The 13,718-nt window shown below is 35.8% G+C and overlaps 1 protein-coding gene across 3 annotated transcripts in view; it reads right to left on the bottom strand.

Annotated features, from left to right (window-relative positions):
* The window catches only part of UBP1 (upstream binding protein 1), a 60,845-nt gene that overhangs the window by 17,476 nt on the left and 29,651 nt on the right, over window positions 1–13,718 (bottom strand). For all 3 annotated transcript variants that reach the window (XM_085304271.1, XM_085304252.1, XM_085304261.1), the window contains 4 exons: window positions 9,042–9,193; window positions 4,539–4,615; window positions 1,794–1,899; window positions 1,102–1,208 (listed from right to left, as the gene is read on the bottom strand). In XM_085304271.1, coding sequence (XP_085160397.1) covers window positions 1,102–1,208; window positions 1,794–1,899; window positions 4,539–4,615; window positions 9,042–9,193 — 442 coding nt within the window. The remainder of the gene's footprint in view (window positions 1–1,101; window positions 1,209–1,793; window positions 1,900–4,538; window positions 4,616–9,041; window positions 9,194–13,718) is intronic.

Below are 13,718 nucleotides of genomic sequence, written 5' to 3'. Positions count from 1 at the left end.
AATGTTTAATGTCGAACTTCCTATAAAAGTCAGTGGACACTACATCATGCTGGACTTTGGGTTTCTAACCTAGAAATACCCCTAGAAGGCAGCTAATGGGGAGGGAAAAAAAAAAAAAAAAAAGTGTAACAGAGAATTCTAATGAATCTCACTGAACAGTGTTCCCAGCTTTTGCTTGCTGCTGGAATATCAAGCAAGCTATGTGCCATGAACAGCAGCGTACTTCACACTCCCAGGAACAACAGTATTATCTTTTTATTTTCCATGGCTATGAGCAACAGCAGAGAACCACAGGCTGGGATATGAAGCTTTAAGCATAGTAATTAGTGCTGCTATATTGTGTTCTCTAGTGTTTAAGAGAGGTGAATCACGGCTTGCATAATACGAATCCGTTTCATTTTCAGTCAGTCTGTTGTCACTTCCTCTAAAGTGTATTAAAAAAATAAATAAAAATCATTTTGGCAGCCTGAGTAAGAATCAATGCTACCTCATAATAAAGACAAAAGATCTAAATAAAAATATGCAAAAAAATCCAATGCAAAACTGAGTATTCTATGTAAACAATTTTTGAAGAAAACATGTTCAATTCTCCTGAACATCAAAAAAGAAGAAAAAAAAGCCTACTACAAACAAACATACYGATAAAATAAGAATCTTCTTTTGAAAATGTGATCTAAACCCACTATTTGTAGCACATTAAGTTCCATTTTGCATAGGCAAGTCAAGCCACTGCTGAAACACCACTAGGGGAGCAGGTCTCAACTGAAATAATGGAACAGTGACAGTTATTTAGAGGAATATATTAATTTTATTTATAGGTATGATTATGTATTTTAATCACTTTAGCTCTCTTCAAAGAGCATTTTAAAAACCTTTTATTTAGATTGTTTTTAAAAGTTGCCTTTATAAACTCAAATAAAGGTGAAAAGCAAACTAGGAATCCTTAGAGAAATAACAATTGTTATAGTCCTGTGTTTCTTAGAGTACTAGTATTTAAAGGCTAACTCAAAAGACTGAGAAACTTTACAGTGTAGATGTACCACTGTTCATGACCGGAAAGACACCAAATATATAGATACTCAGTCAAGTAAAGTTTCAAACCTGAATAAAAGCAGATGTACATTTTGTTGGATCCCACAAAAATTCAACTGCATTGAGCTGGCTTGGATTCGTCTTGATATCAATGACACCAACAGACATTGGAATATCTACATAAAAGAAGTACACATTTTAAAATAAGCACGTTCCAAGAAAACACAAGAAATTTAAGACTACCATCAGCAATCACAAGTAAGTGGAGAAAAGCGGGGCTTTTGGTGGTTTGATCTAATAATAAGCAAGTTAACAGTTTCTCTGGTGAGACGCAAACTCAGCACACAAAGTGTTAAGTTTTGATTTTTGTTGTTGTTTTTTTAATCTCCTCCTTGTTTGCATTCACAAAAATGACAGAGTTACAAAATAAAGCAACTGTGTTGGTGCAATTTCCACAATCTACAAGATTTTGCAATGTTACTTGTGCTCTCCTAATTACTGTAACAGTTAGTAATCAAAATTAAAACAAACACTAAATGAAAATCGCACAGTGCTATCTTACTTCTGCAGAGCGTACTAAAAGTTTTACAGGGATCTGAAAATGGTAAGAACATTTATATCTGAAATACCCACTATGACAAAGTGGCACATAGAAACTTGTTTGTGGTTTTGTCATCAACCCTAGCATAAATGTGACCATAAGCTATTTAAACTTGGAATCTGAATTTTATATAATGCCCAACGGATTCAAACAATTATACCTAAGTCAAGCAGCCTGTCCCCAGGGCGGTTCCACTTCCAACCTTCTAATTGCTGGTGCTCTGTATATTGCAACCTTCTGTCATGGAACACAACTCTTATAATGCTCTAACAAAGAAGGAAATAAGCAACAGATGAGCCATAAAGTTACCACATGCTAAAAAACAGCCTGAAGATAAGGCACTAAAACATTCCAAAATAGCCATACTACTGATAAAAACATATTTACAGCAAAAAGCTTGGCAACCATTGGTATTCCAAAACATTCTATAACACAGATATAGAACTGAACAGCAGGAGATGTTTGAAAACATGGCAAAAATGCAAAAGGAAATTACATCTTATTGAATATGCTAAAGGTCAACAGAGTAAGACTGACAGCACAGTATCAAGACTGTGTAGGCAAAAAGAAGGTTTGTTTTAGAAAACAAACACAAAAGACTTCATTTATTCAGACAGGCAGTGAATACAGTTTGACATTTTTTTCATCAGAAATTTTGTGAATTATCGTAAATCTTTTAAGAAATAAAGTCCATAAAAAATCCCTTCCTAGTAAACATATTTACAACAAATCTATGATTTCAATTAATAGTAAGAAGTAATAAAAATATGTTGCAAAATATCCCAACTATTCTAGCTGAAACATTCATCTAAAATACAAGGACACCATTAACTTTTCAGCTAGCAGCAATTATCCAACAATACCCATGTTTGTGACCAGCTCTGCTACAATTATGCTCTTAGAGTTGTAAGAAAGAAATGTTTTTACCCTGCTAAATGAATGCACATACAAAGTAATTTATTACAGAGAGGAAAAAAAATATACATGAACTATTACTGAATGAATAAAACGTATACAAAAATTTTAAAGGTCTTGTTTCTTCTCATTAGTCTACAGTATTACTTGTAATAACAACATTAAAAATGTCCCGCCCCCCCTCAAAAATCACAATTTTTAAATGAAATGTCTCTTCAAGATGGATTAATTTCCTCAGTTTTTTTTCCTAAGAGCTTTTAAACTGTATGTGCTCATACACCCACCCTTTGCCTTTTTCACTGCAAACTGTTTAGCATGTTTGGAACTTGAAATATCTGCAGCCACTTCCAGCAACAGGAAATAACTTGTTTCTTAAAGTACTGGGATTACAGTATTTAACTGTTTGAAATGAAAAGTTCCTTGATGCTACGCTACAATACCTTGCTACACTACGATATTTTTTTTTCCCAATTTTTACATTGTTTTGTCCTATTCTACCTACTAGCTGGCTCCTCACTGATAAACCAACCAATAAAAACAAAGCCAAGAGATTCCTCAAAGCTGTAAGGGAATTGTACACAAAGGGGCAAAATAACATGTTTACCACAACAGCAAGTCAGCAGGCCAGGTAATAAAGTTTTAATTGCAGAGCTCATAAATCCCAGGTTTACATGTGTTAATATTTCCTGAAATTATCTCTGAACATGCGCCCAACAGATAAACAAAAGAAAGACACAGGGCTATACCAGCCAGCCACACTACATAACTGATACAGCCAAAAGTTGTCACATAAGGACTCAGTCTCCCACAGGCACAATGTGCTGATGTATTTTTAGTACAACTATAGAAGTAATTTTAATTGATTTTTTTCCTTCTTCATCCATACAAAATATGAATACGATTTTTCTGAACATTTGATAAAATTCTCAGATATTTAAGAGAAAAATCCATTTTTTTCTTCATCAGTAAGTCTTTTAATAATTTGTCTGCCGAAGTGGATGTTTTTCGGTATGCCTCATTCTTACACCAAGTTCTGTACCTCAGATCCACAGAACCCCCTGCTAACATTAAACATTAAAACATAAGGAGATGAATCTGCCATTAGGGACAGGAATTCCTCCTTGGAGCAAACTGTTCAATGAGCAGCAGAATTGGAAGGGTCTGTTTTCCTATGGACATCTTCTATGTGCCAATATTCCACTGCCGCAAAACTACAGGCTGTCTCCATGTGTCTTCCATGACACCTATAAAAACGTGCTCACAATAGCTCCACTTCTTCCTAAATTAATCTCTAGCTTCCTTCCACATCTTCTAATCCCTTGGAAAAGGGAAAACAAGATGGCTCAGAAGAGGCTGGACACAGTCTTTAGAAAATGAGATTATTAAACTGTGCATGAAATAATTCTTTCATACACATATAAAAGAGTGTACTCTCTTGGGTATTCATATTCAGATGTATCCATATTTTACTATATCAGTCAACAGTCATTCTGAACAAGTATCTAATGAGAGCAGGAAAAAAAAAAAACTTTACGAAATGTGCAGTCTCTAGATTAGAGCTATCTCACCTAACTTTAGATATCTAAACTTGAGGTCACGGCTGTCAGCAAAACCTTACTGAGCAGAAAGAAATGGGCACGTTCAGGGGAGATTTATCTCATCTTAAAACGGATCAGACTGTAGACCTCATAAATGGTACACAAAGTGATTATCTCACCTTTAGTTATCTAAAGTTACATGAAATGAACCCATTCATAAATGGGGACATGCATACATGTACATTCTTTTAATTGGTAGTAAACCTGAAATAAAACAACAAAACTAAGCATTAGGTTCCACTGTGCCCATTTTCTTTATTTGTCAGATCAGCTAGTCACTTTTTCCCACCCACCTCCATGAATCAGAGTACAATGAAACGTTAAAAACTACTGTTTCCCTATGCAACCAGTAGAGCTTTGTTAGTAACACTATCTAGAGAACTTCAGGTCACCTTCACCAATTTTCCATTGATCTCTGGTATGTCTCCAGCTTTCCGGTTATCTAGCATCCGTATTTCATAGGACTGACCTTTGAAGAGAAAAAGAGTCATATCAGTAGAACAGTCAAAGCACAAAGCCATCTTGTGTTCAACACATCCAGATTAGCTTTTGGGTTATATCCAACACACATGAATTTCAGTACCTGAAACTCATGTTTAARAGATTTTTATAACAACACAGCACAGGAGTCAGTGCAACAATGAAGCAAAACTTTTGGCCCCTTTAAAACTACAGATACTTCCAAAACATAAGTATTGCATTTTACTTGCAGTGTAAAATGTACTTGTTTCTACAGCCATTTATTTCTGAAAAAATATAATCTTAAAAGTTCAGTTCTTTTATTTTTGATACTAATACAAGGCAACATACAAAGAACCAGAAACTCGTCCTGTGAAACAATGCTGACTGTGAGTTTTTATACCATTCATACAAACAACTCATACTATTCTCCCATGTTTAATTTTGTTCAAGTATCTGCTGGCTTTGTATGATTTTTAGGCAATGAATTCAGAAATAAAGACTTAAAGAAAGCTAGTTACCATATTTAATTAGACAATTAGTACATTTATGTATATATATGTATACATAATTTTATATGTATATAAGCTACACTTATACAGGCCTTCTTTACTCCAGCAGGAGTAAAGAACTATACTGATACATAAAAATCAAATGTACCCAGAGCAGCTGAGTAGGACACACGCAGTTCTGAAGCAGCTGATCATTTCTGCTTATATTTAACAGGACAGAGCAATTTTCCTGTTAGTAAGATTTGTTCAGTTACCAGCATTATTCTACTCACACTGAGATATAATATGTAAGTCCAAATGGACATAACCATATCATGAAGATTTTTTTTTAATCTAGTCCTAATAATAAAACTTCTGCAAATATTTCTCTGTTCCCTTTTACTGCTATTTTGAAAGAGGAAAAAAAGAAAAAGAAACCTTTCTGATTATTCGCTCAACAATTGCTACTAACCTTTCATAGGTACCAAATGGTATATAAGAATGAGAATTTGATGAAGAAAATCAGGACTACCAGACTCAGTAAAAATACAAAAACAGCCTGGCGAGCTACCTTCTGTTCTCTAATTTTGAACATGTACCTGCTCAGAAAGCATGAAAAGCACTACAGCACTGGTTTTAATAATCTCTATACTGAGTCTTGTATATGTGCTATTTTCTCTACTCTTTCTTGGATTTTCTGCTGTTTAAGACTCAACTGTAGTATCCTCTTTATCTTCACAGAACCACTGGCCTAGACATACTGACAAATCTAAAAATGTTTCCCCATTAGAAGTCTCTTCCATACAACTTCAGTTTTCTGAGGACATGCATCCAGATGAACAGCACCAGCTTAAAACACTGTCCTGCAACTGATAAACCACCTAATGTACTCATTTAACAAATCTTAAACATGCTAAAAACTCTGGAAATCCCGGAACAACCATCCATCATCACTTGAAGATCTAATTTACTCAAATGAACCTCAGCTGAAAACCTAATCTCTTAAAATACTAGACATATTAGAAATATGAACTATGCCAATTAAAATATCTTTTGACAGAGGGGACAAAGTCAGGGCTTACCTAAGCATTCACTTAGAAGATGTCACAGCTCAACAGACTTAGGGCAAACATGCCCTTTGCAGAATTCTGGTATTCCTAATCCAGTATACTAAGACAAATGCTGACAAAAATAAACAGGGTATCAGCTCTCTATGGTGCCCCCTACTTACAATCCTCTTGAAATGCTTTAAGACAAGACACAGCCTGATACTAGGGCTGCACTATAACACAGATAACTGAAGTAACCAGGATTAAAATTAGTACTTTTTTAGAGGACTTAATCCAACTCATTACACAAATATCTGTATCAGCACAACTCAGTTATAAACTGCAACACAAGTTGCCAGAACAGGAACTATTTCTATCCCCACTTTAAATCCGCTTTAGTACCAAAGATGTTATATCACAGAATTATGTGAATGTATACAGGATTTGTACTAACAGCTAACAGAGAAATTATTAGGAAAATGCCTTAACCTAGGCAGCAAATGTATCTTTCTTTCTCAAGCACTAAAACAAAAGGGAAGTTGGATGACTGTTTTCACATTCATTTGAAAAAAGGTATAGCAATACATAATTTTTCAACATCAGGAAAAGTTACCTAATATACTGAGAAAGAGCAAAACAATTTTGCAAAATAGATCTGATATAAATTAAAGAGATTTTCAAGGCCAGATGAAACAACTACAATAATTTCATACAGAGCTACTCAAATAGCAAGCTCTTCTCAGAATCCAGATAACAAGCACATTTTCCCTTGAGTTTGCAAATTTATGCTGGTTCTCCAGCACACTGAGCAAAACTTCAAGCTTCGTGTTTGGTTAGGGAGACTTTATCCTGACACAAAGTATACTTCTGCGGAGTTTAAAGCTGTGAAGACAGTGCAAAGCATCTTGCTGGGCTGGCATTCTGCTGCAATTGTACTTCTCCTGCCTAGAGCACACAGGGCACAAATTTTTTTTTTTTTTTTTTTTTTTGTGGGAGAGTAAACCTGACTCAAGCAGAGAGCTGAATTATGCAATCATATGTTTGTAAGACACTAATAATCACCTGAAAAATGGAAGTTTTTCTCAATAGAAAAGTCTAATAATGTTTAAGGCGTATTTACAAAGACTGAATGCAACATGACGAAGCACTCAATGACCTTATCCAGGTGGAAAGCTGAAAATGATGCTTTGTCATCATACCAATACTAAATTAAATGCAAATTGCTCACATAGATTTTGGGACTCAGCACACAGTTAAAGACCTTCAAGCGCTAGAAATTCATCACCAGAAGCTCATACTACCAAAAGCATTTCCAACTTTAGCACAAAGAACAGATTATCAACACAACACACACATAAAATATATACATCAATTCTATAATGCAATCAATTAATTGTAAGTTAAATAACTCAAAGAGCAAGAAAAAAAATGCCAACATGTATTTTAACCTGTATCCTCACACTGCACACTGAAATAGYAGACTGCTCAGAGGAACATATGATTTGGAAAAAATGAATTGTTACAAAAACACAATAGATATGGAAAAGAAATTGTGTACATATTTTTTTTTTTGAATGGACTGTGCTGCCAAGACTGTTTCTTTTAATTTCATCAGAGTGGGCCATCTCTCTATTGAGAGATTTTGGGTCCACATCCACAAAGAAAAGGGAAAAAAAAATAGAACTAGTGTTCTTAAAGTGCTCAACTCTGGAAAAAGAAATGTATAAAAAGGAAATCAGCATGGAACAAAAAATKCAAGATGCAACAGTATTTTTGATTTAAGCTCAGAATATTAGCTGACTAAATTCAAGACACCAGTGCCATTTCCAGAGATGAGTGGGGTTCTACAACTCAGCAATGACTACATTCAGATTATTTTACTCAGCAGTCACAGCCTTATGCAAGTGTAGGGGGCAGGCAGAAAGGAAATGGTATTTTCATGTCAATCAATCACAAGCTACAAGAAAAAACAGTAGGCTCACAAGAGAGAACTATCTAGTTTACTTCCAGCAACACAGAGACAAAAGTGAAAAAATGTACAGAGAYTGCAAAGGTAGCTGCACTCATGATTATGTTTCAAACATGAGATCTGTCTGTAGCTGTTTTCAGAGAGCTGCATTACAATGGGCTACCTTGTGAGACAAACTTTTTGACTAGAAGTTGATATGTTGACTTTCAGTACATTTCTGTAGTTTCCAGACAAACACCCCCCCCAAACCATTTTATACAAATATCATCCAAGTAACTTCCTATTATCGACCAAGTTTGAACAGGAATGCAAAAGCAGTCTTACATTTTAAGCAGTTATTACTATCTGAAGCTGTTGCATTTTCCTTCCTAGACTTGAGACAGTTTTATATTCTTAAAAACATGCTCTGCYGGCTTTTTGGCCAGGACGGGGGTGGGAGAGGGAAAGAGGGCAGAAAAAAGAACAATAGACTATAAAAGGAAGAATGGGAGGCAGTAACAGACTACACCTGCAAGTCTCACAGATGAACAAAGCAAAACTACTAGCAAGACATCCAAAATCATTTTTGAYATGTATTTATTTTAGATGTACCTACAAGTAGCAAAATATGAAGTAATTCCACTTTTAAACTTGCAGCATAATAGTCTTCTAGAACTAGAACACATCTGAATACATATACTATCTTTTATTCCACCAAAAAAAAAGAGAGAGAAAATTTATTTTTGAACATCCAAAGCCTGAGAAATACTGATAAACAACTCAATACCCAAATCTCTCGCCAATCAGCATTTTCTTTCTTCAGTATTTCAGAAGATTTCTTATTTCTTGAAGAGATCATTACTTCTCTATTATTACTACAACTTAGTTATCCTAATATTCAGTAAGCTACATGCACTATAGTTAAGCCTGCAATACATGCATACCAACCTTGATTCAAGTATGTAAGAGTTTCATCATGTAATTTTACTGCTGGAGATGTTGCAGCACACATAACATACTGAAAGGGCGGATGTTTGGGCTCATTTTCTGGTGGAAGGCTGGAATCTTCCTGTTTGAAAATAGGCAGTGCCAAAACATCACTGAAAAAAACAAAAACAAAAACTTGGTCAGGCTGTTTTGCTTCAAGATTAAAAAAGTTACATGTTACGTAAAAAACCCACAGTAGAATACATACAGAATTTTGTTGCCCCAAATTCATTAGTAAAACCAATCTGAGTGGTATCCACCAAGACTTTAGGCTAGAATACGTCAACAATGCTGATGGAGCTAAGCAGGCAACAAAGTTGTACTGATCCTCTGAAAACTTCAGCTTTATCTCRGGTCTCCACCGAAAAATGCAGTTTATGCATAACATTTCACCTACTTGCCTAACATAACGCAGCTGATAGCAGCAATATGTGTACTTTTATTCCTTGAAATGATACTCCCCAAATTAAATTAGTTATGCTGTAACAATCTTTCTCCTCATTCAAAATAATTACATCTAACCCATGAACTCTCTTGACACTGAAGATTTTTCAACCCTGTTATTAGGCTTTCGTGTACTGAACAGGATAAAAAAAATTGAGCAGGAACCTCACAAAACATTAAGTTATGGAAAAGTATATATGCCAAGATTTGTTCATATATGGAAGAAAATGATAGGAAAAGTTTTAGAATTGTAAAGTTTCAGAATAGTAAAGAGCAATCTAGGCATTCCACAGCCAGAGGTAAGAAAAGCAGCTTCACCACAAACAACATTATTTTCTGCTTTCTTTGCTTCTAAACTGAAGATTTCTTTCTGACTAGCCACACTGCCTCACACCTGTTGGTTTAGTTTTTTAATCTAAACTTGCATCTCTTTCATGTTTTTCTCTCTTGCATTAATCACAACCATAGAATTATTTTACAAAATGCATTAAAATTATGTCTTATATCTATTGYACAGCTATTTACTCTTTGCATTCTAAGATTTTTGAAGTAAAATTCCTCATTTCTGTGAGAATATGTTTTTAAACAGATTTCTGTAATTGTTCTTGTAATTTCCAGCTCATATATAGAAAAAAAACAGCAATAATCAATTTTAAAAGTGAAATTCCAACTGACATTTCTGTGTTTTATTTGYCTTACTTATTAGATTTGGAGAGTGTACCTGCTAGTGGGCCTGGTTTATCCCAACTATTCTTTCAGAGCATAAGCTGTATACAGTGCTGATGAGACCAGCCACACCATATACCACCTCCCAGTTACCCAGGAGAAGCTGTATTGACATGAAAGATAAAATGCTTCTGAACAGTGAAAAATTTAAGAAGTCATCCTATACCTTACAGGCTCTCTCAAGAAGTAGAAACTAAAACTAGAAAAACAAAACAAAACAAACCCACGACCCAAACAGGCCTCTTTCCACAAGGAGGAAACCCCAGGAGATGTTACTAACAAGTATGAAAGCAGGCAAAGGCAGGAAGCAGCCCAAATACACAGTACAAGCCTGCTGAATCAAACCTTAGCAATTTGTGACGCTAGGACCCCAACCTGGAGCCCAGAGGAGGTTGTATACTTTAACCTCCTACGGAGGAAAATAATGTGCAATTTCCAGATGTGAGAAGCAAACGCTCCTGAAACAAGAGTTTATATATATAGACAAAAGGAACATCAGATGCAGAGGCAAGACCAGAAGATTTCACAAGAGATCAGAGCGCTACTCCTCAGCTCCTCCAGGATGACTCAGAAGGCACAAGCAGATGCTGCAGGCCCTGATGTCAGTCCGAAGGCAGTCAGAGCAGAGGGCAGCCCAGCACGTCACACCCTACGCAAGAAAGGGCACTGCGACAAGCCCTTCTTCTGCAGGGGGAAAGTACTGTCCCAAGATGCGATTTCAACACTATAAACCCGTGCTTATAACATGCTTGGGCACATAAAACACTAGTCACTGTTTCTATGAAGAGGAACTTTAAAACTGAAGGAACATGGAAACAATTACAATGTTTAACACACACACATAGGAGCAGAAGTGCAATAAGGAAAGTATGCAAAACATCCCATAATTCTCGATGAAGTTCTACATTACTTGCTTTCCCTAAACCTCTTAGTTCTTTCAAAGGTAACACACAAACTATAAAGTCTTTTACCTAAATATAAAGCAAATCTTTTAAGTCTTCATTTTCTATCCATGATATACAAATAAATATGCATCTGTTCTAGCTTAAGAACATGCACAGTGATTGAACTAGCTAAATTAATAGTCATGGCATTGGAGGCCAMCAAATACAAAGGGAAGAACAATTTAGCCAGCTTTATACCTGCTTTTTCTAAGACGTACAAAACAGTAATGACTAACTGCCAGGGCAGGGGGGGGGAACATCCAGCTCCTCAATTCTACAGTCAAGTTGTGAAGACAGCATATTGCACGTTCTTAAATGTCATCATCCCAAAAAATGCTCTAGCAAACAGCAAAAGGCAAGTGTAAGAATCTTCATATATTTTCCCAGCTAAAAGTATGAGTTATTAAAGAAATAGTCTTCTGGGCACTACTATAATTTACAACTCCTTTCTATGCCATTTTTAAATAAATACCACTTAAATAACATTTAGTTTTGTTCACTCATACAGAATGAAACATTAGCGTTTTCACATTTAAACATACACATGTATTCTCACCTAAAAACAGACAAAAGTTGCAGGCAATTAAAGTCAAAAYAGTATTTCAAATTAAGTTTTTTAAGTGTTAGTACTGAAAAAATGTTAGCTGATTTAAAACTATTGACCCCTCTCAAAGAAAAGTGAGGTATCTCTTCTGACTTTCTATAGTGAAGCTTTAATAGAGCAAATGGTCTACCCTTCAATTACAGTTCAACAGCATCAGAGGAAGACTAGTTTTATTTGATACCCCTGAGCCTACAGTTCATCAATGCAAGAGGTTTTCTGGCAACACTGGCATAAGAAATTCCTGCCACATAGCCYGCTGCCCTCCCTACTTTCCCCTCCAAAATATTTTGTGGAGCTATGTTGGATCTCTGTTATTTTACAGCACAGCCCAACACACAGCTGCACGTACACAACATAGGGTAGTAGCAAACCAGCGATGAAAAAATCTTCCTATATTGAAACCCTCGTATTGCCAAAACTAACTTGAGGGCAGACGTWATGAGTGAAGCCCATTTCCATCCTCTTTGATTGGTAGTAACAGGAAAAATAGAATCCCAGAAGAAATTGCTGTGTCCATGTTTACCTAGAAAAAAATCATTGAAAACATGCACTCTTGAGAAACACAAGAATACAAATGGTGTTCCTYCTATTTTCTATGAAGCTAGGAAAGTTTTGTTTATCCTTATTTTGATTCAAACATGGACCAGCTAGAGTTCACAGTTACATGCATTTGCTATAAAAACTATTAACACAGCACTTAAAGAAAGGACAACAGGTATACCCACAATCAGAGCAGGAAACTCTAAGAACCAACAGGATACCGACGTGTCTAACAGTTCTCTTTGCTCACACTAAAGACTACTATCTTGAAAATGACAAACTATAACTAACGTGATTACGCAATCCACACTCATAGAAGGTGTGGAACCCTAAAGGACAGTCTGTCTTTGCATCTAGTTTTACTTTACAATACAGGACCCAAGAAAATAAACTGGAGAACAGGTCAGCCTTCTCAGTTCCATCTTTCTTCTCATACCCCAGATACAATTTCTGCATTTTTACTGAGCCAATGGCCCAGCTGTGCAAGTGATCTCTCCTCAGTAAATCACCGATACTATGTTTATGTACACTGTAGCATTTCCCTATTCAGCTGGTGGAATTTTTATTTATGCTGGCCCAACAAATACTTTTTTTGCCAGCTTTGCTCAGGTTATCTAAGGTAATCAAGGATCTCTCACCTTTACTGAGGCTTCCACTAGCAAAGCTGCCCAGATGAAGGCAAAATAAGGTTTCCAAATAACTAGTGTTGCAACTATCTCAGGCCAGAGGAGAAAAGAGCTTTAAGAAATGGGTTTTGTTTTTTCCTCTACCCTGATAACTTTTSATCTTGTTAAGTTAAAGACTAGTTTATTGCACTTTTCCCATCTAAATGAATTTTGAACAATTACAAGCAAGCTATTCTGTGAGRTATAAAAGAATAGCAATGTTTTGAAGGAGTGGAGCATCTTTTATTAGACTAGCTGATGTAATTTGAAAGAACGGACAAACATTACTAGGGGACAAACATTACTAGGATCTTCCAAGGTTTAGCATCCTGATGGAAAGAATTTTTGAAGCGAAGCGAAGTGAAGCGAAGCAAAGCGAAAAGAAAAGAAAAGATCTTATCTCAGTCCTCAGAATTTGTTGTCTAAAGCATTCAGCTGAAAGCATTCTCTGTCCTCCTAGAGGAAGGAAAAGTCATTCCCAGASAAACAGAAACAATCTCCATTATACACCAAAAACAGGTTGCAACCAAATCTCCAAATTCCAACCGTAGTTATCTATGCTAGTCTTAATAAATGAAGAAGTACACAAACAAAACTTCAGCATACAGAAGCAAGAAAGTTTTCAAGAGGAAACAAGGGTGCACGTAACACCTGAACTGTGACATCTATCAGGACAAATCACGTATGGTAAGTTAGCCTATTTTCTGTATCCTAC

Source organism: Rhea americana, unplaced genomic scaffold, assembly GCF_003343005.1.
Source record: "Rhea americana isolate MKP2758 unplaced genomic scaffold, rheAme1 scaffold_100, whole genome shotgun sequence".
In the NCBI taxonomy this organism is placed as follows: Eukaryota; Metazoa; Chordata; class Aves; order Rheiformes; family Rheidae; genus Rhea; species Rhea americana.
Note: the sequence above shows the minus strand (reverse complement) of the source record. Positions and strands in the feature narration are given on the sequence as shown.